The sequence below is a fragment of the Macrobrachium rosenbergii genome, chromosome 50 (assembly GCF_040412425.1).
Source record: "Macrobrachium rosenbergii isolate ZJJX-2024 chromosome 50, ASM4041242v1, whole genome shotgun sequence".
Taxonomy (NCBI): domain Eukaryota; kingdom Metazoa; phylum Arthropoda; class Malacostraca; order Decapoda; family Palaemonidae; genus Macrobrachium; species Macrobrachium rosenbergii.
Window position 1 is genome coordinate 39521707 of NC_089790.1, and position 26273 is coordinate 39547979.

General features: G+C 38.4%; 1 protein-coding gene across 2 annotated transcripts in view; it reads left to right on the forward strand.

Annotated features, from left to right (window-relative positions):
* Positions 1-26273, forward strand: part of LOC136832844 (glutathione S-transferase theta-1-like) — a 201444-nt gene that overhangs the window by 95772 nt on the left and 79399 nt on the right. For both annotated transcript variants that reach the window (XM_067094502.1, XM_067094503.1), the window contains exon 4: positions 18328-18478. In XM_067094502.1, coding sequence (XP_066950603.1) covers positions 18328-18478 — 151 coding nt within the window. The remainder of the gene's footprint in view (positions 1-18327; positions 18479-26273) is intronic.

Below are 26273 nucleotides of genomic sequence, written 5' to 3' on the forward strand. Positions count from 1 at the left end.
TTTCAGATTGTGAATTCTAATTATAAATTTTGAATTTAAAAATAAATTTTTGCATTTAAAAATTTTATAAACCAGTGTTTCATTTATTGATCACCAGTGAATATGATTAATTGTGTGCATAAGGCAAAGTGATAAATGCATTTCATTCCTTCAGTTTTGCTGAAGTGAATTAAGACCAGGGAAACAGTTAATGTTGTTTGATGGAGTGATGCCCTTTTACTCTAGTATATTTCTTGTTTAATTGTTGATATTTCACACTAGTCTTGATAAACTTAGTTTGATTTTTCACATGATTGATGAGCTTTTTAAGGGATCACTGTTACCTTTAGAGTACTCAGTTGTAATTTTTATTGTTATAAGAGTTCAAGTATCTGGCTGTAGTGCGGTAAATTTTTGAATTCTGTGATTAGTTGTGTAATAACCAGGTACTTGGAAGGCATCGTGACACTAGAATTTTGGCCCAGAACTGGGAGCAAAACAAAATATATCACACTGGTTTATGGTTTATACTGGTGGTGTTAGGGGTATATTTTGATTGGAGAGTGACCACATAGTTATTTTTGCATTATATTGTGAGTTATTTAGTTGAGTAACTTGTAGAAAATGGCTCTGGTCAATGTTCAGAAATTTTTAGCAGCTCCTTCCATCCAAGAGTTATCTGAATCCAACCCAACTAAGGCACAGTGGACTGCTTTAGAAGTGGCATATGGGGATAAAGTGTCTAGTAGTATGATTAAGGCACAAATCAAATGTATTGCAATCCAAGCATTGATGGACTCTGGTAAAATAGATGAAGAGTCAGGAGAGGCACAAGAATTATTGAATGCAGCTGAGATAGAATTTATAGATAAGCAAGAGCAAAAGAAAGAGAAAAGTGATGCAGAAGTAGAGTTTAGATGTATAGAAGCAGAAGAAAGTTTGATTAAACTGAAGATGCAGGCTTAAGCGAGAAAATGCAGGCAAAAAGAGAAAGGGAAGACTGAGAGAAAAGAGAAAGAGAAGAAGAAAAAGCAGCAGAAAAAGAAAGAGAAAGAGCAAAAGAGGAAAGAGAAAGAGCAAGGAAACAAGAAGATTAAGAGAGAGATAAAATTAATAGAAGCTTGCTCCAAGTTACTGTAACACCGTCAAACCCTATCCAAGATAGTTCAGACCCTGTATTTGATGTAGTAAGAATGCAGAAGTTAATTCCAAAGTTCACAGAAGAAGCTCCAGATGAGTTTTTTGATCACTTTGAAAAAGTGGCTTCAGGTATGGGATGGCCAGAAGACAATGGCCTGTCTTGTTACAGAGTGTTCTCATTGGAAAAGGAAGAAGTGCCTATTTAGTCTTATCAACTGATCAGTGTAGAGAATACAAAGTTCTCAAACATAATGTGCTACAAGTTTACCAGATGACCCCTTGAATATTACAATTCAGATCTTTGAGAAAGGATGACAAGATGACTTTCTTGGATTATGCCCACAAAGTAAGATGTTTTAAACGATGGTTGGAGGCTGCTAAAGTTAAATCTATGGATGAACTTGAGGAGTTAGTAGTCCTAGAGCAATATCTTAGAGAAATTCCTGAACACATACGAGCCTATTTAAGAGAGAGAGAGAGAGAGAGAGGTTAAGAAACTTGACAAAACTGCTACATTGAGTGAAGGATATAATATTTATAGCAAAATAAATTATAATGTGAAGTACCAGAACCAACAATGCACAAGTTTTAGGTCTCATCCAAATTTCAAGAATATTACTGCTGGGAATCCTTCTAGTGGAAATGCCATTACAAAGCCAGGAAATACCTCTCAGCAATTGAATGTTAAATCCTCATTATCCAGTTTCTCAAGACAGATACAGAAGACTAATGTTGTCTGCTTCAAGTGTGGAGGAGTAGGACACTATAGTCGAGATTGTTATCTGACACAACAGCAGACCAAGCCAGTTGGTCAAGTGGTTAAAGGTAACTAGGTGAAGCAAACTATGAAGAGCAGTGTGGGGAAGACTAAGACGAAACAAGCAGAGTGTTTAGCAATCAGTGGAAATTCAACTTCAAACAGTGAGTGGCTGAGCAGCTTGGAGGCTTTAAAGCCATATATCTATGAAGGTACGCTGAAAACTCAAGGAGGGAGTGTGCAGGTACCAGTCAAGGTATTACGTGATACTGGGAGCAACCATGGTGTGAAGTCTCACCTGGAGATTCAGTTATTTTGAAGGATATAGGAGGAGAAGAGGTAACTCCTATATGCCGCTTGCACCTGTCCTGTGAATTGGTGACAGGGAATGTTGATTTTGCTGTAAAGGACTCACTAGCTGTTGAAGGTGTACATGTTTTAATGGGTAATGAAGTCTGTGGTGTACCATTTGTTCCTTGTCCCATAGGATTAGTCAGAAAGTAGATTTAGAGAAGAAAACCCCCCACCTGTTTCCAAGTTGTGTAACTACCAGGATTATGAAGAGAACTACGTCTGCAAGTGAGGATTTACCTGTACCAGAAGGATCAAGTGAAGGGTTTTTAAGCTTAGAAGAGCTGTTCCAGGAAAGAGAAGTTTCCCCTATCGTTAGTAATGAGGAGATTTCCCAAGAAGATAAGGATCCTGTTGTTCTTGAAGAGACTCTTAGTAGTCAAAGTGTTCCTGATGATTGTAGTGAAACTACAGTAGCAGAGTTAGCAGATAATGAGAGTTCAGCCCTTGAAGTTGGTCAAGTGACTAGAGAGAAGCTAATGGAACTGTAGAAGAAGGATACAACGTTGGCTGATTTGTTCTTCAGAGCTGATGATCAAGAAGAGATGCAACAAACTCCTACCTGTTGTTATATAAATGGAAGGATTGTTAATGAGGAAGCATCGACCTGCAGATATACCAGAAAATGCTGAATGGGGTGAACATCATCAAATTCTGATTCCATATCCACTGAGAAAGCAAGTGGTAGCAGTACCACACGAGTCTGGACATATGGGAATCAGGAAGACTGTTGAGAAGATTACGTTAAGTATTTTTTCTGGCCTGGACTTCACAAGGATGTTAGCAGGTTTTGCAGTGTGTCACACATGCCAGATAGCTGGAAAACCGAATGAAACCATTCAAAAAGCCCCCCTACAACCCATAGAAGTTAGAGAAGAACCCTTTAGCAAGGTGATTGTAGATGTGGATGGGTGGCTTCCAAAAACAAAGAAAGGAAATGAATATCTGTTAACATTAATGTGTCCAGTGACAAGGTATCCTGAGGCAATTCCTGTAAGAAGTATAAGTGCAAAAGTAATTGCTGAGAAGTTGGTGGAGTTTTTCTTCAAGTTTGGAATGCCAGAAATTGTGCAAAGTGATAGAGGAACGAACTTTACTTCAAAACTGTTCCAGGATGTGATGAACTTGTTAAGGGTGAAACAACAGTTATCAACTGCTTATCATCCAGAGACTCAAGAAGCCTTGAAAAGGTTCCACCAGACATTGAAAAGTATGTTAACAAAGTACTGTAATTAATCGGGAAGAGAATGGGATGCTGGTTTACCCTTCATGTTGTTTGAAGTTAGGAATGCTTATCAAGAATGTATGGGATGTTCATCAATTGAAATGATTTTTGTTCGTGATGTGAGAGGTCCATTGAAGATTCTTGCAGAGAATTGGGAAGAAAATCAAGAGGAAATCCAAGGAGAATATGTGAAGAACTTGAGGAAAAGGTTAAGAGAAATTAGAAAATTCTCTAGAAAATCTGAAAATAAGAGAAAATGAAAAGGAAATATGATGCTAAGACTAAGGTAAGACGTTTTAGTGTAGGACAGCAAGTTCTAGTGTTCTTACCAGTGAAAAGATTTCCCCTTACCAATAAGTTTCAAGGTCCTTATATGATAATAGAGAAGTTAAGTGATTGAACTTATGTGATTGAAACACCAGGAAGAAGGAAACGACAGAGTAAGATACATGTGAATCTTTTGAAACCTTACTTCTCAGAGACTAAAACTGAAACAGTGTCAGTAACACAGACAACTTCATCTACAGAGGATGTTGATGGCTACGAATTGGGAGCTGAAGGCAAGATGAACAATTCTCCCATATTGGAAAATTTGGAGGATAAACTAAAACATCTGAGTGTTGAGCAATGTAGTGAATTAAGTTGGGTGATTTAAAGTTTCCTTGAAATTTTTGCAGATGTACCTAGGCGTACTGATCTGGCAAAGCATGAGATAAAGATCAGAGAAGATGGAAAACCTTTTAAACAGAGAGCATATCGTTTATCACCTTTTCATCGAGATGTTTTGAAGAAAGAAGTTGAATGTTTGTTGCAGCATGGATTAGCAGAACTCAGTTCAAGTTACTACAGTTCTCCTTGTGTGTTAGTGAAGAAACCAGATGGCTGATTAGGATGTGTACTGTTTATAGGAAACTGAATTCCATTAGTGTGGCTGACAATTATCCCTTGCCTCTTATTGATCAATTACTTGATAATATTTGGCAAGCCAAATTTGTTTCCTTGATAGACTTGTTGAAAGGATATTATCAAATTCTCTTAGATGAGAATGCTAAATTGCTGTCAGCTTTCATTACTCCTTTTGGACTGTATCAATACACTGTTTTGCCATTTGGTCTGATGAATGCACTTGCAACATTCCAACGAGTGATGGATCAACTGCTAGGATCTATATGAGTTGGTGAATGCCTTGATGACATTGTGATTTATTCAAATACATGGGAAGGACATCTGAAGATTTTAATGAAAGTGTTTAAAATACTACGGGAAGCAGGACTAACAATCAGCTTACAAAAAAGTGAGTTTGGAAAGGCAATTGTTCAGTATCTAGGATTTGAAGTTGGAAAAAGTCTTCTTGCTAATGCAGAAGGTATCTGCAAGGCTACTCCCCTGCTATGAGGAAACAGCTACCAAGATTTTTGGACATGGCTGGACTTCATTGCCAATTCTGTCCAAATTTCTCAGCCATAGTAGCTCCCCTGACTGATTTTGTAACCATACTATGTAGAGATAGAGAACATTTTTGAAAAGAACAACGTAATTGCCAATTATTTATCCCGTTCTGAATCGTTGGATTCAAATCCTGGATAACTAATCTTCTGGGGGGGAGGAATTTCATGATGTTGCCTTGTAATATGTATGTTTTTCCATAGTTTTGATATATTTACTCTTCTGTTTATCATGTGTTGTGTGTAATAATAATAATTGTTGAAATATCATATATAGTGTAGTGTCAGATCTCAAAAGAGGTAGTGATTTAGGTAACCTAACGGCGTAATTTAGAATTAATAATATCTTTCCTGATAATAGTGTAGTAACGGGAGAGAGAGATTCGAGTTTTAGACCAGATGTGCCATCTGTCACCAGTTAACCCTCTGGTGATCCAATGATGCGAAACCGCGGCAATCAATTTTTTGCTGTAAGTGCTATGATGACACGATTTCCGCGTCATCCGTTAGTTATTTTCGGGGGAAATTCACCAAAACAAATTAGTCATCTGAAGAAAACAAGGACTGTGCTTTTGCGTGGGCAGATCTTGGACCTACAAGAAAACGTAAACAGGAAACCGACAGGTATCACGCATTCATCACAGTCCTCCTCCAACTCAATCACTTCACCTCCTGTTTTGACCGAGTTCAGCGCGTCTTTGTAGCGCTCTCATGTTTTTTGCTTAGTCATCATTTATGTGTTTGTGAAGTGCTTTCACTTTTGTTATTGTTATAAAAGTGTTTACAAGTGATTGTTGAGTATTTTGAATAATATTTCAAGTGTTTTTCTATAAGATAAATAGGGAAGAATTTACTTTTTTACATATATTTCTGTCTTTCAACAACATTTCCATCTTTCAGCTTCAATTGCTCAATTTTTTCTAGGAACATTTATTGCTTTTACGTGGACTATTTATAAAAAATTTATTCAGCTTTCCATTGTAATTTTCACTTTTTTCTTAGCGTTATTCATTACCGAGTAAATAAGAAAAATTACGAAAAATGTAAGGGTAAATATGAGTACTCAAAAACCCAGTCTAGCCGCGTAGTTCAGCCTAGGGTTTATGAGTGCATGAATAATTTTTTGTACGCCTGTGTGTGCATCTGTAAATAACTTCAATGTGCATGTATTATATATCATTCGAACGGCCATTTTTTGTACTTTATCGTGGTGAACGGCAAAATGTAAAAATATCAACGTTTCTATATAAAAATCTTTAGCGAACAGTTGACTTGACGTGAAAAAAACAAAACTTACGTCTTTGAGCTTCAATTGCTCAATTATTTACTGGGAACACCTATTGATTTTAGGTAATATATGTATAGGAAATTTATTCAGCTTTCCATCGCAGTTTTCACTTTTTTTCTAGCATTATTTATTACCGAGTAATTACGAAAAATGTCAGCATATATATATACGCGTTGAACGCCGTAGTGCGGCCGAAATTTATGCATGCGTAGAAAATTTTTTTTACGCCTGTTTGTGCATCTGTAAATAAATTCAATGTGCATGTATTATATATCATTCGAACGGCCATTCTTTTTACTTTATCGTGCTGAACAGCAAAATGTAAAAATTTAAAATTTTCCATATAATAATCGTTGCCGTATATTTTCATAGAAAAAAAAAGATTGTCTGTAATCTAACGACAATTGCTCAATTTTATTCTAACAATACATATGTTTCTTTTGTGCATTTTATAGAAAATTTATTCAGCTTTCTAATGCCACCTTTGTTTTTCTATCTTTATTCCTTACTTAGGTACGATACGAAACATCAACATAAGTAGGTTGGAAAATCTGAAAATTGCACTCCGTAAAAAATTAGCATTTTTCAATTGGTAACAGCTAATTAGCAAACACATTTATAGCAAAATGATTGCTTCCACGTGAAATTTCAAAATTTTCACACAATTTACATATAAAATAAACTCCCCAAACCTAATTATTATATTTTTCATGATTATTTAAAAAAAAATCTACAATTTTCCTTAAGAATTTCACATTCATCACGTCTTTTTTATTATTTCTAAGCCTTGCAAGGATTTTCTGATTGCTTTAGGAAAAAATTCAAGCATTTGCCGACATCATAAAACAAACCAGAAGCCTATATCAGTTATAGTTTGGATGTATCGATTTTTACAAACGAAACTTTTCTGTGCAAGCCCCACTTTTCCCTCTATGGCATAAGTCGCATACCGGGTAGCACTATAGGAACCCCCGTAAGCACAAGAGGGTTAAGATAACGTGTTGACAGGTCGTGAATAACAATTGTTGCTCCATTCTGAAAAACCAACTTGGGCTTTTCGTTTTGTTTTTAAAACATGCCAGTCATAATTAGCCAGTTCAGTCTGTGTGATCATGTAAAGATTTCTATAAAATCCATGTCTCATATGAGAAGAAGACGAATGATTTTGCAATGTTACATGTGTTCCAAACGATTTTTTTCTTTTGTAAAGACGTGTACTTTTGAGAAATATGAACCAGTGTTGCACTGAAGCACATGGCAATTGCATCATGTTTAAGATTACATTGCTCTGATCGTGTATTGTCCCAATTGCGTTCAAAACTTTTTGCTGGGAGTAACGTCACCTTCCTTTTCTAGAACCTTCTCTCGTATCTCGTTCCCAAAATGCCATAATGACATCATATGATTGTTTAATTTCATACTGGAATCCTCAGATTTATTCATTCTGATTTTCGAGACCGTTAGACTTGGTTCTCTCTCTCTCTCTCTCTCTCTCTCTCTCTCTCTCTCTCTCTCTCTCTCTCTCTCTCTCTCTTCAAAAGAGAGTAATTATTAACGTAAAGTGTTAGTGTGGTCACTGGTGTTAATGTTAGCTTTTGAGATCTGATGTTAGGAAAACAAGTAACGGCGCCTTATAAAAAGTGGATCTGTGCATGGGATAAATGTAAGGGTTTTTATAGATACAAGCGCCTCTATTAATTTGATGAATTATGAGTTGTTCCGATGGATGTTTTCCGATCGATCTTTGAGGCCTGCTAATGAGATGGTATGTGACATTCAAGCAAATAGGTTACGGATTTTGGGATATGTAGATGTAGATTTGTCTCTTTGGGGTAGAACTTTTAAACAGAACCATTTTTGGTCGGGGAGGTGCTTTGGGGAATACTTTGTTACTGGGTCATCCAGTATGTCAGAGATGGAAAATCTCAGTTCATGCAGGGGTATGTGGTATAACTGTGGGTGTACCTGGGGTGTTTGTGCTTTATGGGGGGATGGATGTGAGTTTGGTGGATGATGATGGATCAGGTGTACATAAGGATCTGCGGGTGGATGCTGAACATGTTTCAGTGAGTAAGGAGTGTTATAAGGGGGTTTTGTTGGATGATGTGGTTCTTGGTCGTGGTATGGTTGTGATGGTGAAAGTTTGAGTGAAGGAGTGCATAAATCCAGACAGGTGTGTGTGGATGAGTGTAGCAAGAAGCTGAAGGGAGTGGTGTGTACGGGTACTATAAACAATGTCTCAAGTTCAGGGGATACTTGGGTGGAATTGCTAAACTGTAATGATTCAGTTTGCAATTACCAGAAAGGTACTTATGCAATTGACTTTGTTGACTGGGTCGATGAAGATAATTCAGTGGCTATTGTCGGGATTTTTGTAGTTTTTCAGAAGCAGATTTACAGGCTAGGAGGCCTGTTTTTAGGATCATTTAGCCAATGCTGATTTTAAAGAATTTGGAGGGTGTAGATGTTCTGGCCGATTTTGTGGACATAGTCGCACTCAAAGGGGATAAGTTAGGATTAACAAATGTGTTAGAACACAGGGTTCAGTTGGAGGACAAAACTGAGCCTATTTTTGTTCCTTCATATAGGATTCCTTTTAAGATTAGAGAACAGGTAGAGCAAGAGGTTAATAAGTGGGAGGAAGAAGGCATTGTTAGGCCCAGTTCCTCGCCTTTTAATTTCCCGTTGTTGGCAGTGCCTAAGAAGGATGGTTTGGTCTGAGTTTGTGTGGACTTTAGGAAGTTGAACGAGAAAACCATTCCTGATCACTACTGTGGCGTGTTTGCTAGATTTATTTGTTGAGATTGGGGCCAAGAATATTTATTCCTCAATTGATCTGATGCAAGGGTATTTGCAAGTACCGCTTAGCGAGGAGAGTTGAGAGTACACAGCTTTCTCTTTGCTGAAGGGGCAATATGAGTTTACTCAAATGCCGTTTGGTCTATCAGGCAGTCCAATGACATTTACTAAGCTAATGAATACTGTTTTCATGGTTGTTAGGAAAGTCCATTTATTTGTACATGGACGATATTTTAGTTGACACTGATTCAGGAGAAGAACATCAGAAGTTCTTAGGGAGGTTTTTAGGAGGCTTAGGTTAGTGTGTTTGAAGATAAAATTAGCCAAGTATAATTTTCTCAAGAGGCAGATATTATATTTAGGTCGTGTCATTTCTAAAGAGGGTGTTAGAGGAGTGATGATAAAGTTAGGGCTATTGTAGATTTGCTACTCCCAAGAATAAGAAACAGATTCAGTCATTCTTAGGCATGGCTGGATTTTTCCATAGATTTGTGAAGGGTTTTTCTGTTCTGGCATCTCCCTTGACAGATGTCCTGAGGGATGATGTGCAGTTTGTATGAGATGGACAGTAAGAAGCTTTTCAGAAGATTAAAAATGCCTTAGTTAATCCCCCAGTGTTGAAGTTTCTTGACTTGGAACGTTCTTTCACGTTGGTAACGGACACTAGTTATGATGGTATAGGGGCATGCCTTAGGCAGAAGTTCGATGGAAGGCTCCATCCGATTGCATTTTACAGTAGGAAGTTTAAGACACGAGGTAGTAGTGAACGGTTATGGTCGGTAGTAGACAAAGAGGCCTTTGCCATAGTGTCTAGTTTGATACATTTTAAGATGTTGCTGTTGGGCAATCAAGTAGAGGTTCTGACGGATCATAAGCCATTGTTGGATCTTTTTAATAAGCTGGATCTTTCCCCAAAAAGAGCTAGGTGGTCTCTGACACTCAGGGATTTTGATGCCAAGCTTAGATATATACAGGGTAGACATAATGCTGTAGCAGGTGCCCTTAGTAGAAGTCTTTCTGATGCAGATGGTACTCATGTATGTTATGTATCAGGAGATTGCATAGATTGGGATATTAGTTGAGTAGGATCTAAGCAAGATGAAGATGAGATTCTGGGAGACACAAAAGTGTTTCTTAGAGGGGAATTAGTTAGGAAGGGTTATAAGCTGCCTTTTGCAGGGCATGAATTAGTGGGTAATTTGTTAGTTAGGAAAATTAGATACAGACTGAGGAATAGCGAGGATAAGGGTGATACGATGCAAATAGTGGTTCCTAGGAGTTTAGTACCTACAGTGCTGGATATTGTTCACGGTAGGTCTGGCAGTCCGCATTTGGGGATTGAGAAAACGTATCAGAATACTGGGACGATTCTTTTGGAAGAATATGTTCACATCAGTGGAAGACTTTGTGAGAAGTTGTTCAGTGTGCAATTGGGTTCATTCCCGATTCCTAGCAGACCCTGGTCCCATATTCATATGGACCTCTTGAGCAATATCTGTGAATCTAGTTATGGCCATAGGCGCCTGTTGGTGGTTGTTGACGAGTTAAGTAGGTTTGCAGAGATTTTTCCGTTGAAGCATAAAACAATGGAAGAGGTGGCATTAGCATTTTTTAAAGGGTATATTTGTCGTTATGGGGTTCCTGAGGTTCTGGTTACAGATAATGGGAGGGAATTTGTGAACAAGATGTTAGAGTGTCTTGTGGATGTAATGGGCATTCGGAAGGTCACTATTATTCCCTGTAGACCAGAAGCTAATGGGCTGTGTGAACAAGCGAATAGGAAGGTCATTGAAGCTCTTCGAATGACCATTGGGGGAAATGATGTAAATTGGGATCAATATATTCCACAGTTGCAACATAGTATAAATATGATGGTTAGTGATACCATTGGAATGTCTCCCAATGAGGTGCTGTTTGGTTACCCAGGGCGGGGGGTGCGTTCGATTTATTGCCTATTCCATCGGGTGATGAAACAATCAAGGCCCTGGTTTCCACAGCTAAAGAGAGATATGCGTGTCTTGCTAAGAATCTTGAAATAAGAACGCGAGACTTGGTAGATAGGAGTCTGGAAAAGCCAGATAGAGTTAAAGTTGCTGTGGGAGATAGGGTATTTGTGAAAATAAATTTCAGGAATCAGTTGAACTATAAGTTAGGTCCTAAATTTGAAGGTCCTTTTCGTGTTGTAGAAGTAAAGAAGGGGAATAGATTTGTTGCTGTAGATGAGGATATGGGTGTGTCTCGGTTGACACATGTATCTAAAATTAAAAAGACAGGTTAATGGGAAATATGGGTTAATTTCTGTGTTGTACTGTGGGCATATTCATTCTTTTTTTTGTCTCTTGTTTTTTTTTTTTTTTTTTTTAATGGGTTTTAAATGCTCGTATGTGTTGCAATACTTAGTTAAAAGTAAGTGCAAAATACCATAGGGTCTTATAGATATATGAATTTCTTTTTTGTTTGTTTTTTTCCTCTTTCACGTTTCGAGATTTAGTAACTTATAGGTTCTTTCTTTGTTTTTTGTTTTTTTACTAAAGTTTTGCCTGCTCATGACTTTAGGGGTCATGGCATGGGCTAAGTTCGTAGTGAGGCTAGGCCCGGGTGTTATTATAGAAGAGGACTATGATGTGTGGTTGTCTTCTGATGCAATATCTTTGAGTATAGAGTTTGAAGACTTAGGTTCAGCAAGGTTTGAACTTGAAACATCCTGGGGAAAAGTTCAGTCGCTTAGGAAGTTTTTGGGAGAGATGGAAACCGGACAGAATCTGTCAGATCCGTTACAGGGTTGGCCAACCGAAATAAATGCTACAGCTGTTAGGGTTCAGGATAGGATTGAGAAGACCTTAACATGGCTTCCACAGTTAGGTGCTTCATCTTCTAGAGTCTCTATTAGGAGAGTAAGAGAGCGGCCTCACTGGCAGTTGCAGCTGTGGTGCTCATAGGAGTGATTGCTAGTTTATCAATTTCTAATTTGGTATGAATTGAACAGATACAGGCAGAATTGGCTGACCATGGCAAAACTTTATTGACTTTATGGGATAGTAATGAGAAATTGTGGGAGGGATTTGATACTTTAAGGACTTCTTTAAATGGGTTATTAGTTGCTGCTGATAAGATGAGGGGAGACCTAGATGTTATGATAGCTTTGTCTTCCTGTCAGACTACCTTGTTGAATATTGAGAAAGAAGCGGAATCCATGTCATCGGAAATTCAAACACAGATTCAGGCAGTAGTTTCTGTTTCTAAGGGGTGCATATTTGGAGATATTCTTCCTCTCGGATCTCTATAATCAACTTTAATGAATGCAGCATATCGTCATGGCTCTCAGGTAATCTTTACTGGGAAGAATTTGTATCGGTATTATGGAATTTTAAGAGTGAAAGTCTCTGATAGGGGGTTGTTTCTGGAAATCCCAGTTAGTAACTTGAAATCGTTTCACAGTTTTATCATACAGCCTTTCCGAATAGGTCAGTAGTAGTATGGGACAGTGAGGAGACTATGTACCTTTTGGGACCAGGTGCAATCCTCGGCTGTCAATCATAAGTCAGGATGTGTGTTGGTGCATGATAGATATGTTGGTAACAGTAGTATCTTTACACTTGCCAACGGTGACTGGTTAGGATGTGAGAGGATGTTAGTACATAACCAGACTCCCTCTGACTGTGACTTTTGACCATTTCAACATGAGTACAAGGTGGCCTCTATGAAGTCTCTCAACACAGTGTTTTGCCGGAGTTGCGAGGTCTCCATCTGGTGCCAGAATTCATCTGATATGTTTCTTCTATGGGGATCAATGCTGGTTGATGCGGCATGTACACTGGTCACGCTGAGATTCCGAGTTCTGGGCAAGAGCATATTCAACTCTACTACTTGGATCCTCATGCAGCATCTTCACAGGGACCATCAAGTGGTTTCGGTGCTGCCTTTAAGGGAGGTGATCACTACAATCCCACCTCTACCTCTAATGCTGGAAGATGAACTTTTCCCCATCCCGAATCAATACCTCCTCATCGCTATATTAGCGGTATTTAGGGCCGTTGTCGTCATGCTCACCGTAAAGTGGGCTGTGCTGTCCTCGTGAACAAGGTGTGTGTCTAAGCCCTCACCTGAAAGTCAGCCTGCTAATGGTGTGGCTGTCCGTTTGGTGCACGAAACTGGAAATTAGACATTACTGTTTCCCTAGTGCTGGGGTCAGCACTTCTTTGGGTGGCCGAGCATCTAAATACAATGGATGTTGAATTAACAAGTGGGGAGAGAAACCATCCCAAAATCTCTTGAGGAATGCTTTGTGAGCCTCTGACACGTTTCCTTATTAAGTAAGGACAGTGTCAGACTTTTTCGAAGCGTGAGATCATGTGACCTGACACAGCATGTACTGTTGGACACAGGTTTCCCTGTTACACCTTCATGAGAGAGTTAAAAAAATGATATGGCAACAGTGTTTACTGAGGGGGATTGGGGGAGGACTCTTTCTCCGTTAGCGAGAGTTCCACCAATTAGCTCTGGAGTTCGTTTAGTGGGAGGAGTCATTAGGTTTGGTTGAAGAAACACACACACACACACACACACACACACAAGGAATGAAAAAAAAATCTGAGTAGGTTCTATCGCTGTATAGAAGGTTACTGTCTCATTTTTAATATAAGTTTGTGTATTAAGATTCCATTTAACTTTCGGACAAGAAGTTATTTTACCACCGTGTCTGTTATATATGTCATATTCATTACACAATACTTAAAATTTATCAAATTTTTAAAATTATATTGGTATTGGTGAAAATCACGAACATCATAACAGGATATTTTAACCATGTCACGTAAGCCAAGTTTACAGTATCAGTTGCAGTGCGTTTCCTGCAGATAATATAATAGGCAGCTATAAAGAGAAGTGCAGCAGCACTTGATTGAATATACCCAAAAACTCAGTGGAGGTGTTGAAAGTTTCTGACACAGTGGCTTCTCTCTCTCTCTCTCTCTCTCTCTCTCTCTCTCATATTAGCTAACTCAAAGTGACATGATGTCTTCTAGAAATACCGCTGCGCTAAGTATGCAGTTATGATATGCCATTAAGACCATCTAATCTTGACTAAACTAAATATATATATATATATATATATATATATATATATATATATATATATATATATATATATATATAATTTTGGGCAGAGGGTGGGGTTGGGGATTAAGTTACTGTTGTTAAGCAGTCTTACAGGTTTTGAAATTATAAAACGTAATTCAAACTGAAAACCTTTCTTTTTCTGTACCGATGACCTCAGTCTAGACGGCTTTGCTACAACTGAAATTGGTAGGGGTAAGGTGGGCCAGTTGAGACTCCGATGAATGGACGAGAGGTAGTAGATTATGTTATTCCGTCTTGAGGTAGATAATGATCGTGGATAGAATGTATGGCTGACGAAAAGTTCCACCTAAAATATTTTCTTGTTTATCTTTAATGCATGTTTGTTTTTATAGCATTTCTCCTAGTACTATTATAGTAGTGTAGATTTACTGAATACAACAATATTTAAAAGAAGAAAGATGGATTAAACTCACTCTTTCTTGTAAATATATAGAAGGAAAAGGAGAGAGGGAGAGAGAGTAGACATTACTTGTGTTACTTCTTCTAGGTCAGCTTTCATCCTTGGAAAAGCTGACCCTTAAGGTATCTCTTCCTCATTCCCAGCTCACGGTCTCAAGAAGTTTTGACCTTTGGGAGATTAAACCTTTGGCTGGACAACAGGAACTTCTTAGTGGGAGTGCCTGTAGGTATTCTCCCTTGGTGATGCTTTCGTTTTTGGATGCATCCAATTAGGGGTGAGGCACACATCTGAGCATTGCTCATAATGGTAAGCCTCACTATGGACCTTATAGCCAGGTACATTTTGGGTTTTCTGAATGTATTGGCATACCAGCTCAACCTTTGGAGACAGGTAACAAGGTTGGAGTGGCTCTAAATACCTCAGAGAAAATGTTCAAGGTTTCCACATTCTGGGCTTTAACCTGTTTGCCTTTCGGCATAGCAGGAAGCTGTGGGAGGATTTCCTTTCATTAACTGGTTTGGTAGTAGCATAGAAGATGTTTATTAGTACTTGTAGGATAATCTTAACGCTTACATCTTTTTTAGCCATTTCACCTGTTAGAAGGTATTTAACAGGATGTTGATTTCCTTATGCTCAGGCAGACTCTGGTGGCTTTCATATGTACATGACAAGTAATATCTGGACCTGCTACCTCTGTTGTCCAAGATGTCTAGAGATTTTCCTCTTTAGCACAACTGGTGGTTTCAGCCACCTTAAAGAGGTATCACCAAGAGATGAGGTTGTCCACCATCTCCTCTCAATATATAGTAGATTTTGGAATGCTTTCTTTTCCTAAGCAGCTGTCTACTAAGGTAGGAGTGTCTTCAATGGTTAGTGCTGAAGACAGGGTATCTCTTGGGTCAAAGCTCCTCTTTAGCAAATTGTGGTGTTTTCTCACCTACCTTCACTACAAGAAGCTTCTTCCAGTCCCAGCTGTTGAAGGTATAGATCAACCTTGGGCCATGCTTTGATGCTTTACAAGGGAGATTTTATATGTTCCTGAGAAGTTTTATCAATTTTACCCTTCCAGGGAACTCAGACCCCCTGGAAGGGCATGATTCCTGTCTTTAGGAATTTGACTCCTAGTTTATACGAGTCTCTACCAGAGTCATCAGACAGTTCTGACTCTGAAACTGGTTTTGTTAGCCCGTATATGACATATGAACTGACAAGTTAATAGGGTTCTTGTGATGTTTGACTCTTGGGAGAATGCTTTATTATTTGAAATTATCCTGAGTTTTGTAACAAAACTGAAAACTGCCAGCCATGGCAGTTAGAACCCTACTCAGTTGTGATCCACACAAGACACTACTGTGTCCTGTTTGGGTGCTGGAGAGTCAGAGTCAGAGTGTCAATCCATGTACAAGCTAGATGGACTAGAATACTGTATAGGTTAGCTATTTGACATGGCACCAATCTTTTTGTTGAAGATGAAGGGATGCAAGTTCCCCTTCTCTCTTGGCAAGGGTGAGAGGAGGATAGATTGTAGAATAGTCCATTGATTGATATATGCCTGTTTTATTGTCTCTGACATTTTGTTCTTGAGGTTTTCACAACCATATCAAGTAATTGAATTCAATACTCTTATTTAATGGTCCAGAAGTCTAGCAGCTGCAACATCCCATATGGGCAGCATGCTAGAGGTGAGAGGTCATTATTCATTTGCTCCCAAGCAGATCAGGAGGATGACATTTCCAGTTTGGGCAAAGCTTACCCAGATTTCCTCCCACCATTGGGTAAGATTTCTGTGTAAAGAAAAAGGTGTGTATTGTGTAGGAACAAAGCCCTTCGTTGGCTGAGTCGGTTGAGCTTCAGACTGTCACTCGATGGGCCGGAGAGTTCAATTCCACCGTCCGGCTGATGAAGAGTTAGAGGAATTTATTTCTGGTGACAGAAATTCATTTCTCGCTATAATGTGGTTCGGATTCCACAATAAGCTGTAGGTCCCGTTGCTAAGTAACCAATTGGTTCTTTGCCACGTAAAATAAGTCTAATCCATAGGGCCAGCCCTAGGAGAGTTGTTAATCAGCTCAGTGGTCTGGTAAAACTAAGGTATACTTTTTTTGTGTAGGAACAAATAGCAAACTTTAAAAGTAATTTGTATTTTTCACAACATACAAAACAGAACTTCTTTACATGAGTGGCCCACCTTAGCCACCCCTCTAATCTGTCACATGGGCCAGAAGGCAAAGTGGAGTGCAGATGAACAGGTGGGTGGGGTTTCCCCTACCTTTAGGTATTTAACTACCTTTTTGGTAAGTTTGAATGGCTGTTTCCAGCTCACACTCGAAGGTAAATCCCTATGTAAAGAACTTCATGTTTATATGTTAGGAAAAATACAAATTACTTAAAGAAATGTTCTGTTTTTCATGCTTTGGACTGTAAATAATGATTATTCATAGAATGTGATCTCACCTTCGAACAGACCCCTTTATGGGCAGATCTTAATCTATTGAGAAGTGCTGATGATCCCAGTCTTGAGTCTTTATGGTTGTGGGTACTGATGTCCTGGAACTTCTCTTGATGAACTACATGGGATTGGAGGGCTAACACTCACCAACAAGAAGTGGATTGTTCAAAACTCACCAACAATAAGTGGATTGTTCTTGGCTGGCTCTATCACTCCCCTGCAATATTCACGGACCTTCTGCTAACAGCCTCAACTGAATGTAAGGAGATAATTGGACAAGGAACTTTGGTTCTAACAGTTATGTTATAACCTTTTCAGGGAATCTAAGAAAATTCAGACAAGAAAAAAAGAGGGTAGAAATCATATTGAAAGTAATCCTGCTGAAATGGTTCAAGATTGTAAAATAACTGATGAAAAGGAGTTTTGGTTGCAACAAGTCCTGTATCTCTTCCTCAGTGTCCTCTGTAGGGGGCTAGTGCTGTCAGTGCACCTCATGCATGTAGGCATTACTTAAGGTTCTTTGCAGCGTCCCTTTGGCCCCTGGCTGCAACCCCTTTCATCCTCTTACTGTATCTCCGTTCGTATTCTCTTTCTTCCGTCTTATTTTCCACCCTCTCCTAACAATTGATTCATAGTGCAACTGTGAGGTTTTTTCTCGTTACACCTTTCAAATCTTTTTACTATCAATTTCCGTTTCGGTGCTGAATGACCTCATAGGTTCCAGCACTTGGCCCTTGGGCCTAATTTTATATTCTGTTCTATTCTTCCTCAGTGTCTGACAACTCAACTTCAATATAAAATGTCTTGTTATATGATGCCGAGAATTTGTCAGTAGTACCCAACCTTTTTTATCAGTTGGAATTTGAATGGATGCACAACATGGGTTATGTTGAAATTAGTTGTCTGTGATGAACCAATTACCTGAAAGAGACTTTCTGCAAGAATGACTCCTCAATTTTTATGGCAAGCCTTTGTGCCTTCTTTCAGTGATTGTAGATGCCAATGGTTTTACGTGGTCCTTGACCCTAGCCCTCAAGGGAAGGATATGTGTCTTTTTGTGCCATTGTACTGTAAATAAACACAATGTTATTTCATTGTCTGCAGTATTCTTTTACATGGAGTCCTGCTCAGCTTAGAAGATTAGAGTCATCTGAGGTCAGGACATTGTGTTACAGTGAATGAGCTTATAGCTCTGTCTCTCCCGTAGAAAAGCTCACACACATTTGTTTTGAATGTTTATTAGAGTGCTTCTGATAAGAACAGTTTTTAAATTTTTATTTGCCTGTTATAAAGTGTTGAGGTGTGTTTTGAATAATGATATATCCATTCCTGATGTAGTGTATGATTTCCAACAGTTGTGCAGCATTGAGGTTTATCGCCAGCAAATATGATTCTTCTGACTTGTGGTATCCAAAGAACTTAGATATAAGATGCAAAGTTGATGAATATCTGGATTGGCAGCATTTGAACACCAGAGCACATGGTGTAGGATACTTTCGAAATTTGGTAAGTACATTATGTTACTTATGGCTGTGACAGAGTGTATGTTGTTCTACCTAAATTTTGTATATGTTCAAGGACTTTTTACTCTGGGAACAGGAAAGCATTATGAGACACTGATAAGTTCTTGTTATTACAATACTGTTTTATATTCATTACCATCAACATTGTCTCCAACACCCAGACAAATAAGGCCTCTAAATTTCCGTCACTCAGATCTCTTCTGTAACTTCACTTCCATAGATTTGCATTCATCTCTAGCCTCCCATCTCATATTAGGCATGGGTCTGCCAACTCATTTGTGACCAGAGGAGACCATCTGACACTTGTCATGTAATATTCTCCTAAGGTTGGTGCAAAGGACATGTCCATCTCCCCTTATCATTATATCATCAATATATGGAACTTTCATAATTTCCTGTATGGTATCATTTCTCTCTCTTTCCTGCCATCTTGCTCCTAATGTTTTTCCTAAGGTTTAATTCTCAGATCAACAGTCTTAGAAATCATCAAACTTTTGATGATGAAAATTTGGGCAGTCTTTTTCTTTTGTGGGGGTTTTTGATTGTGTTTGTATTGTGTCATTCAAACCCATTGGTTAAATAAGCCTTCTTGCAAGGAATTCGGTTTGTTATTTCCTTGCTGATATGAATACAGTAATCCTTCAGTTATCTGGATTACCATTATCTGGAACTCAACATTATCTGACACAACCAGACCAGGAACCAAGGCCCCAAAGATATTTGATAAATATAAATTTCAAAGAATTTGAAAAACCACTCTCCGATGGCTAGTAAATTGTGTGGCCTCAGAAAAATGTTGGTAACACTGCTTACACTCATAAACGAACTGAGAAAGGGTTTTGGGTTGTGGGAGATATCTGGAGTAGTTTCCAAGGTGGGGAGGTGGGTCAGTAAGGCTGGGAAGAGGAACTCATTCAGAAAAGGTGGGTTGAGCTGGGAGTGGGTGGGGATGCAGTGTCAGATGGGTGAAGAGGGCTAGGTAGACTCTGGCTTGCTATTGCTGCTTTTGTTTCCTGTTTTTGTTTATGATAATTCACATTTTATTAAAGGATATGTACAGTATTATACTTTAACTTGTAAAGAAATACATCAGGCAGAAAGATGGTATATATTTAGAGAGAGAGAGAGAGAGAGAGAGAGAGAGAGAGAGAGAGAGAGAGAGAGAGAGAGAGAGAGAACAACAACTGAGGTATCACTTACATTGAGGCTTTTAACACACATACCCCTTCCCTTTTTAGTTATATTTTATATTATTCTCATTTCTATTTTTACTGTATTTTCTAATTTTTTATTTTTACAACCCACTTAATAAATGCAATCGTGTGTAGGGTACATACGTACGCACACACGCATTCTCATTCGCTGGCATGCTTGTTTTGTTTTGTGTTTTTATGCTTGATTTTTTTACATTTTATTAAAGGATATGTACACTATTGTACTGTAACAAAGCAAACAAATGTTGTCATTGAGAAATGTCATGTACTACAGATGTAAACACAGGGTGTTTTACACACACAATTTAGCCGTATATGCTTGTGTATCATTCAGTCTCTTGCAACATGCAACCCTTAAAATTTCGTCCCCTAAAAATTATTTTATCATATACGTATATCGTGTATCATTCGAATTGTACTTTCCATAGTCCCAATAACATTTTATTCAGTAATCCCCATGACGAATAGGGCCTCTAAATTTCCCTCACTCAAATCTCTTCTGTAATTTTACTTTCAAGGATTTGCACTCACCTCTAGCCTCCCATCTCATATTAGGTTTGGGTCTTCCAACTCATTTGGTGACCAGAAGAGACCGCTGACACTTGTCATGTACAAGTCTCCTAAGGTTGGTGCAATGACATGTCCATCTCCCCTTATCATTATCTCATCAGCATATGGAACTCCCCCTCGATGTGGGACCACCTTGACGTGGTGACGGGGCTCTTGAACCCCAGGAATTTGTTCCCGGGTTTGAGTCCAAGAGTCTCATATATGATTATATATTTGTTTGGATTAATTTTTGTGGAATTTTCCACTTTTGCTAAAATTTATTGGACCTGTTAAATAGGAAAAGAGATCATAGCTGGGATTTGGTTTATATCTGAAGCTAAATATTGAGAACTGTGGTAGGACCGTCAACTGCCCAATAATCTTCAGATGTGAGAGTTATCAGATTGATAGCTCAAAGGCGGAACTGTTCTTTAGGGCTGGACCACAGATTCCAGGGGTCTGGTTCTGGGGATAGGACTCTCAGGCATTCTAGCCAGTTTGCCCATAATGTGATTAGGGTAGGGATGATAGTATTCTCGTAATACCTTTGGTCCTAGCAAGCGGGTCTGGCTTACACTTGGGCCACTCTAATCATGTTGTGCCATCCCCTATAGGGTAGGGTAGGGACGTGGACATTTGGGAGTTGGTTCTCACTTGTGCCATTGGTGGAAGAATAAAACTCCATGAAAAGCTGATGATATCTTTTTAAGGTTTTCAGGTTAATTTTTTTTCTCCCTCAAATCTTTATGATAAGTGACAATAAAGATTCGAGTACCCCTGGGCCCTTTGATGGTAGCGACTCGGCACAGTTGACAACCACTGGAACCTCCTCTGACAACCTTTCTTTAGAAAAATGAAAAAAAGAATGCTAATGTAATCACACTGGAACCTTATGCTCCATTACAAAACAAATCCAAAAGAAGTAATTATCGTGGTGACCCAACCTTGACTCATCTTGACTCCCTCTTCTTGAATGGAAGTTGGTCAAGGTTTCTAACCATGGAAACAGAACAGCAAATTTCAGCCCTAAAGCTGGAAAACTTATTATTAAAAAGACACTCAACGACAGAAATGTCGTTCAGACAAATAAAAATAAAGACGTGGCTTATAGAAGCCACAACAAAAAAACAGTCTGAAGACTCAGTCCATAAAAAGTATCGACAATGTGAATGTAGAAGTAAAGAAGTATGACACTATGAACAGCATTCAGGGTACTATTGTACTTCCTGAAAATAATGACAAACCGATTGATAGGAATATGCTGTTGGACTCTCTTAAAATGAGATATACCGAAGTCCAAGATTGTGTGGTATATATAATACCAATTAACAGAATAATAAAGCATTAAGAATTGCAAATAATAAAATTTGAGGGTCAAGATCTACCTCAAAAAATAAAAATTTCCGGCCAAAATAGAGAACTGAGACCTTATGGTCGAAAGCCACTACAGTGTCAAAATTGTAGTAAATATGGACACAAAGAAAAGCTGTCGAAATAAACCTAATATGTGCTTATTGTGGTTTTGACGAACATGTCACACAGTGGAAATGTAGTGAGCCAAAATGTGTAAGCTGTGGACATGATCATCATGCAAGGTCCAAAGAATGTATGTACTCTATACTGTATACAATACAGAATTGAAAATATTACAAGAAAGAACAGGGATGTCTATAAAAGAGGCAAAGTTGGAATTAAAAGTGAGAGGAAGTCAAAATCCATCTAAGAAACATACGTATTCTTCAATAACAGGAACCAATAATGAAACAAAAATGCATAGAGATAGAAGTAACGGAGTACAGAAAATTAAATCGCAAGAAGAAATTAATGCTCAAGGGAAAAAACTAAAATGGTAAGGAATAAAGAAACAGGTACAAATGATATGGATAACATTTTATCCAATTCATTTGAAATATTAATGTAAATAGGAACACAGGAGGATGCTACTAGGGAAGTAACAGAGGAGGTTCATGATAGACTGGAAATTAAAGATTAAAAAAAGGCCTTTGGAAAGAACACCACCCAAAACAAAGAGACCAACAGTTATTAGAGAAACATCGGTCAAACCAAAGACAAAAAATATGAAGAAAGAACAAAAACAAAAACAAGTTAAGAATATACCATTGTCTCCTAAAATAATAGTAAAACCTATGGACATAGATATCCAAAACACTGAAGTGGAAGAGAACCGCACCATAGATAACAATGGCTATGTCAAGGGAGAAGAGATTACTCCATCATCAATAATTGGTACAAGAACATATAAAGAAAAATACGCATGATAACACACGTGGATATAGTGATTGTTTCATTGCATTGTGCAGTAATAACAAAAACAAAACAACAGATAGTTTAACAAACATTATAAGAAATTTTATGAAATATAGAAAAAAAGAAACCACTGATTTAAGCACCCATGAAAAAGGTTGTATGTTCATTGAGCACTTAATATATTATAAAGATAAACAAATAAATATCGTAAGTAAATTATAAGAAGAAATCCAAGTTGATAATACAAAAAAAGAGAGTAAAACTTGACCGTTATAACAAAATATTTTCAAAAGCCATATTATACAATGGAACGTAAATGGTCTACAGATCAGATTACACCTAGGAGAATTAAAACGGTGATTAAAAGAATATGAACCAATGATATTGTTTTTGCAACATGTCAGCAAAACTTTGTCATCAATATGTAAATATACCGTAGCACCAACATCACGAGAGGAAGTAGGAAATTTAGTTACAGCCATATAAGTATGTACATAACAAAGTAGTTTATGACAATATACCTGTAAACATCACTGACTTACAAATATCAGGTATTAAAATTTGAACAAAAAACGATAATTATATAATTTATAATTTATACAACCAACCTAATAAAAATTACGACACTGACAAACTTGAAGAATTACTTAATAATGCCAAGGAACCTACATTAATAGTAGTTGATTTTAATGCTCACAACCCGATGTGGGACTGTAATTGTACAGACTCAAATAGAGCAGGACTATGACATGTGCTGTAATGAAATCAGCACATATTTTTCTAAAACACACGGAACATTTTCCTCAATCGACTTAACTCTACGTACAACATAGTAGTAGCCAGATTGGATTGGAATACAGTTGACGACTTTCATGCAAGTGATCGTATCCCAATATTAATTTCATTATTACAGAATAATCCTACCAAGCATGTCCCCTCAATATCCCCCTCGATTTGGGACCACCTTGACGTGGTGAGGGGGTTCTTGAACCCCAGGAATCTGTTCCCGGGTTTGAGTCCAAGAGTCCCATAGACCATTATATATTTCTTTGAATTAATTTTTGTGGAATTTTCCGCTTTTGCTAAAGTTTATTGGACCTGATAAACAGGAAAAGATATCATAACTGGGATTGGGTTTATATCCGAAGCTAAATAGTGGGAACTGTGGTAGGACCATCAGCTGTCCGATAATGTTCGGACCTGAGAGATATCGTGCGGAACTATTCTTTAGGGCTGGACCCCGGATTCCAGGGGTTTCCGGTCCTGGTGATAGGACTCTCACCATTCTATCCAGTTTGCCCATAACATGATTAGGGTGGGGATGATGGTATTCTCGTAATACCTTCGGTCTTAGCAAGCAGGTTTGGTTTACACTTGGGCCACTATAATCGTGTTGTGCCATCCCCTGTGGGGTAGGGTAGGACGTGGACATTTGGGGAGTCAGTTTTCACTTGTGCCATTGGTGGAAGAATAATCCCCATGAAAGGCTGATGATATCTTTTTAAGGTTTTCAGGTTTATTATAATTTTTTTTTTTTTTTTTGCCCCTCTCAAATCTTTATGTCTAGCATTTATAAGGCTTCGAGTACCCTTGGACCCTCTGATGGTGCTGTTCTGGCACAGATGATGACCTCTGCACCCACCTTGGAGTTTGAAATTTCTCCAAATGTTGATGACTTCTCGAAAAATAAATTGACAAAAAGCAGTAATAACAAATATCCTGATCCCCCTCCTGACTTCCCCTTCCCTGGACACCCTAGCCATGCTTCGTTGATGACGAGTTCAAGCAAGGACACGGACTTCTCTAGGAAATCTTCATCCAAAATTAAATCCTCAGCACAGCCAGGTGGTGTGAAAAATTTGAGAAAGCTCCATATCGAAGACTTATCAGTCTGTTGTGGTTATGAAATGAACTCGACAACTCTGAAGTCATTTGGAACTGTTGTTGAAATCAGGATGAACTTTATTGATATTGAATCTAAATGGGAAGCGTGGGTTACCTTTAGTAGCCATGATGAGGCCCCAAAGGCTAGTAGTATAGGTGCCATACAAATAGGTCAAGCTACAGTACGAGGAGCCTTAACAAAGTTCCCAAAGACATGGACGTTTATGTGCCGTCTAAATGGGCTCAGGATAAACCAGAGAGAACGCAGAATGCAGAAGTAAGGATTCCTAAACCTCCTATGTGGGTGGTAGCTTCAGCCAAGGAGGAAAATTATAACCACTATAAATTTTGCAGGTTTCTTCAGAAAAAGGTGGGAGGAATAAAGAGCGGTGATAGTTCTCGTTTTGGGAAGAACACCGTTCTTATTCATGCCAAATCCACAACCCAAGCATATATTCTGACCTTGTTGGACATAAAAAATGATGAAATGATCACGAAGATCAAGCCCCACTTAAGCTTTAGTTATGGGAGAGGAGTACTATTTGATGAAGACCTTTATGACATGACAGAAGAAGAAATTCTAGAAATGAGTCCCACTTCAATTTGGAGAGTGAAAAAGACAGCTATTGCCAACATGATCATTTTAACCTTTGTAGATTCTGAAGTACCTTCTCATGTCATATTTGAAAATGAAAGGGTACGAGTACATCCTTTCCAGCAAAGACCAATGCAGTGCTATCATTGCTTTAAGTTTGGCCACCCATCAAAAAACTGCAAAGATGATGAAATTTGTATAACCTGCTCTGGTGTCCATCATGATGATGAATGTAATAGAAAAGCAAAATGTGTTAATTGGCAACTGGAACATGAATCCAATAACAAAAATTGTGAAATTTACAAATATGAACTGTCTGCACTAAATAATGCCAATGCAGAGCATATAAGTATCGGTTTTGCAAAAAGACAATTAGGTCAACAACCTAGGAGCTATGCTGAAGTTCTTAAGCCACAACCCCTATCTACCGCTAAGGGTGCAGTGGCAGCACCCTCTAATGTAGCAGGTACAGAAACCCCTGTGGTAGTGGCCCAGCCATCTAGGGCAGATGTTCGGCCTGTTGAGGCTAGAGCACAAGCCTCCAAGGAGGATAAGATGGCACTTAATCAAACCACCTTGGAAATGTCTCTGGCAGAGTCTCTGCCTGATTTAATGGAGACTGAGGAGCAAAAGCACCAAAAGAGGAGACGTTCCCTCTCATCCACTCCTCCAATTAAACATGCATCACTTAGTAATAGATACGAAGTACTAAGTTCGATGCAAGAACCCCAGCCTGAATTTAAACAAACTGACAAGAAAGGGAAACAAAATGACAGCAGTAAATCAAGATAATAACCAAACCTGTCAAGACCAGTCCTTTCCAAATCATCTCCTGATAATACTCATAAACAAAAGAGAGTAAATGAGAAGGCTCCATTCAAAGGGCCTTCCACCAAGCCCGAAAAATAGTTTTCACGTCAATACTACAATGGAATTGTAGAGGTCTTAGGGCTCAAAGTGAAGAGCTGAAGGTACTGCCCCATGACCATAGTCCAGGTATTGTGTGTCTCCAGGAAACTAAGTTTGGAAGCACACAATATAATCCTGGGTTAAATTACAACATATATAATTCTCCACCACCAATCGGAGATAGAGCTAAGGGAGGTGCAGCAATTATTGTGCATAAGTCGTTGCAGCACTCCTTGCTATCAATTAATACTCATCTTCAAGCGGTAGCAGCAACTTTCATTTTAGACAAGCAAATTACAGTTTGCTCCATCTATCTTCCTCCTGATTTGGATTTCACTAATCATGATATTCATTTACTG